The following is a 3,675-nucleotide window of genomic DNA, read 5'->3' on the forward strand; positions in this document are numbered from 1 at the left end:
GCGGGGCCAACTTTACGCCTTCGTGGATCTTCGAGGCCCTAATTGGGCTTTAATAAAGCACTCGAAAGCTAACGGGTGATCATAATCGGTAGGGTAGTGGAGGAAACGGCTCGCGGTTCGCGGAAAATTTGCAAAAACCGTACCGATTGTCGCACGGAGGGATGAGCTTTGAGAATCATTTTTCCCCCGTTGTTTTCATTGCATTTGCAAAGTGCAAATACTGCGACGAAGCGAAGCGATGCAGACTTGGACGGATTTGGAGAGACAGAGAGAGACGGCTCGCTTAATGCTCGACGAATCCAAAGTTGGTCCTTCGGATCTGGAAGTTGGCCAGTTGATATCACCCAGTTGCTGAAACCACCGCGCTTCAATGGCTTAGCGTTTTCAATGATTAAATGCGACGGCACTCCGGCTATTCATACAACCCATGCATGCATAGACGTCTCCCGTATACGTACAACGCCTCCGATTCCTCAGAAATTCCGGAAACGTTTCAGAGATAATTAATTCCCCATTGAATTGCACCGTGTAATGCGGTACGTCTATTACAAATTTTCAATCGAATTGTAGGTGAAATCCGATGAAATGGAATTGCAGTAAGACGCGAAACGAGACGACATGAAAAGACAGCCGATATCGTTCGTTTCTGATGCGGAAAAATCGCACTTTTATGCATGCCGTTCCCTCGCAGAAAGTGCAATTCGTTATTATTTATTGCCCGGCGGACTACTGTTCGTTAGTTTTAATCGCGACTTTACGTGGATATATATATTTATACATATAATACGAATGAAGTCAGCTCGAGGGTGAGCTGATCCGGAAACATGGAATCAGACAGTCGGTTAGTTGCCAGAAAGAGAAAGAGGGAGGAGAAAGAGAGGAGAATAAAACCACAGCGGGAACATGAAAGAAAAGAAGAAAAAATATACCGATGCTGGAGGAACGTTCCATGAGCTTGTGTAACGTGTCTAATGTAAGTACTTACGCACTCTACGAGTCTTGACACGAACATTCGTGGGAGCCAGAATTCATGAACTCAACTCTAGTTGGCAGTAGAAGTGACGTTACCGTTTCTTTTTTCTTTATTCACTCTTCGTTGTACAGTATTTTATTTTGTAAATTCGATCTCTGGAATTGTTTTATTTTCAGTAAAAAGTAATCAAATTTTTTTTTTTACCGGTAAGTATTCAAGGTTTCGTTGCGTTCGATCCGTTTCATTTATTATTACTTTGATTTTATTAAGTGATTACAAATCAGACGCGTATGAAATAAAAGCCAAGATATTCTGGGTCGAGTCACCGGATTTTCATGTCGCGTATTGCAGTAAAGTTTTTTCGATGAGGCGAGAATATTTTTTGCAACTGATTTATGGACGCCATACGATCGATATCGGCATACGATTTGTCGATCGGTAGGAAATTAATTGATTCGGCCGAGCAGCACCTTTTACTGTTTTTTTTTTTTTTCTTATCTTTGACACGCGCGAGTCGATTTTATCGTGAAATGTTCAATCAACGAATGCGAAGTAACCTTCAGGTGAAATTAATTTTGCGTAAGCAAATCGAATCGACTGCTGACCAGCCGGATTGCGTTGACCGATTTAGGTTCAACAGTGATAACAAAAGGTGTGAAGTAAAAGCCAAGAATTTGTGAATAGTGAAACTGTAACTTGGTTGTAAATTTGGATTTTCAAAACGTTTTTTTTAGGTCGGATTGATTTCGTTTGAAAAAATTGCAGCTTTGAATCATTTTGCAATAATCGACGAAATGATCCGCTATTAATTTTGATCGATTTCGCTGAAACAGTTCGAGGAAAAGACTTGTCAATTTTATCAAATCCTTTATTAGACAGTCAAATACAGTGAGGCACGATTAACGCGTGCGAAAAATCCAAACACAGTATGGCTTGGTTTAGAAGACGATCTTGGATTCCAGTATTTATAAACGTTTAGAACCGTCTACGACCTGAAATTTAAAAAAAAAAATTTTCGTTGCAATATATTGTCTTCATTGCTGTTTGTTTATTTACTTATTTTTTTTTTTTCATCAACGGTTAATCGAAATTTCGGCCTTTCATTATTTTCGATATTATTATTCTTTACGTTATCAATTACGAGTGCTTCGCACCTCGTGCTCAACGCATGGAATGGTGGAAGCTACTTGGTCTTACAATTTTATCTCCAGCTTCGAGATTTATGTTTTCTGCGAAATCTTGGAGAGCCGCTGTGATGTCGTCCAGCAGCTTCGCGACGTTATTGAAACCGATCTTCTCTGTGGATTGACATTCAAAATTCGTCGATTACTCGTGAATGATATTTTCAAATGGTTTGTGATCGGTTAAAACCAAGGAGCCTCGATTCATATGGAAATCAAACGAATTATTTGAATTCATCAACGTTCATATCGAGCGGTTTCCATCGATTTCCGCCTTATTATCTGTGAATTCCTGTTAATTCACCGTAATTATCAGTAATTTTCCAATCGGCAGAATCGATGAAAATCATCCAGAGCGCTGGTAAACGATTATAAATAAATTAAAACCACTCGACAAGAATAAAAGAATAAAATAGAATGTCAACCATTTTACTCACTGAGAAAAATTTCATTTGTTACAGTAACTAAGAGAATTCAGTAAAACGGGTATCGTTTGAATATTGAATTACTGTTTGAATATTGTTGGATTTTCAATTATTTCGCTTACGTCGATTGACTTTCCGTCGTTTAAAAAAATATTCCAGTAATTTGTGTTCCCTTGATTTCCAAAATTCACGGCTCCCTTGAGTGCCGAATGCAGTAATAACTCACCGGCAAAGTCATGAATGCGAATCAGGCACTTGTTAATGGCGTTCGTAAGGTCTTGGATCTTGCTAATCACCAAGGACTGCAAATCTTTGCGAGTTGAGGTCTGCTTCTCCCTCATGGGAATTAAGGGCTTCACTGCGACATGTTCCGTACCTGGAACCAGGCGAACATATGGATAAATCTTACCGCGTCAACTCTGTAAAAAGCAGCTCTGATATCTTTCGTTGTATATTTTAATTTTTTTTTTCTTCAATTATTATTATAATTTTCCTTATTTTATTCAGTCTTTTCAACCGATCAATTCCTCCCCTAATTTCATGCGCAGAAATATCAACCATGTTTTCGTTACCCCCTTTATGGCTAGCGAGTTTTTGGTGTTTCGAGTGGAGACCGGTTGAGATTTTGTTCGAATTGGCATCACCTTGTGCTTGAAGCACCGCGAGGCACAAAACGACGGAGCAGATTATCAAGAGTCTCATATTTATTCCTGTACGAGTTGCTGCTGCCTCCTTATTCTCTCACTTAACTCTGACGACTGAACCGATTTTTATCAAACCTTGCGGTTTATTATACCGTTCGACGTTTCGATGGCGGTGCTAGACCCGTCAGTTTTTAACGGGCCGGAACCGTTCGGTTGTAAATTCAATTATTGTAAATTGTGTAGTTCGATAAAGAAGTCAAATATTAATCAGCGAAAATTCGTTTCAATAATATATATATATATATATATATTGTTATTATCGATCAAAAGCAAAAATTCATCGGATATAACTTTTCCCTATAAACCACCCGTCTGCATTGTGACGTATGAGAGCGAAAGTAAACCGTGTTTCAGGGTTTTCGGGGTGAAAAAGTCTACGACACTTACTTGTG

At 39.0% G+C, this 3,675-nt stretch overlaps 1 protein-coding gene across 3 annotated transcripts; it reads right to left on the reverse strand.

Annotated features, from left to right (window-relative positions):
- Window positions 1-1,825: 1,825 nt before the first annotated feature.
- Window positions 1,826-3,382, reverse strand: LOC124304822 (uncharacterized). 3 transcript variants are annotated; one of them, XM_046763500.1, is made up of 4 exons: window positions 3,224-3,382; window positions 2,806-2,955; window positions 2,128-2,271; window positions 1,826-1,965 (listed from the first exon to the last, which is right to left on the reverse strand). In XM_046763500.1, exons 1-3 carry the CDS (start codon window positions 3,279-3,281, stop codon window positions 2,135-2,137), a joined length of 345 nt encoding a protein of 114 aa, XP_046619456.1. In that variant the 5' UTR covers window positions 3,282-3,382; the 3' UTR covers window positions 1,826-1,965; window positions 2,128-2,134. The 3 variants fall into 3 exon arrangements, with proteins under 3 accessions (XP_046619456.1, XP_046619454.1, XP_046619455.1); XM_046763498.1 differs by having other exon boundaries at window positions 3,152-3,357; XM_046763499.1 differs by having other exon boundaries at window positions 2,171-2,271; window positions 3,152-3,354.
- Window positions 3,383-3,675: the final 293 nt, after the last annotated feature.

This window comes from Neodiprion virginianus, chromosome 5 (genome assembly GCF_021901495.1).
Source record: "Neodiprion virginianus isolate iyNeoVirg1 chromosome 5, iyNeoVirg1.1, whole genome shotgun sequence".
Taxonomy (NCBI): Eukaryota; Metazoa; Arthropoda; class Insecta; order Hymenoptera; family Diprionidae; genus Neodiprion; species Neodiprion virginianus.

Coding starts and splice junctions, on each gene's coding strand:
- LOC124304822 (XM_046763498.1), bottom strand. CDS start 3,281: ATGAGACTCTTGATAATCTGCTCCGTCGTTTTGTGCCTCGCGGTGCTT. Junction 2,956..3,151: donor ACTCGCTAGCCATAAAGGGG/GTAACGAAAACA, acceptor GCCTGGTTCCAG/GTACGGAACATGTCGCAGTG. Junction 2,272..2,805: donor TCGCATTCATGACTTTGCCG/GTGAGTTATTAC, acceptor GTCAATCCACAG/AGAAGATCGGTTTCAATAAC.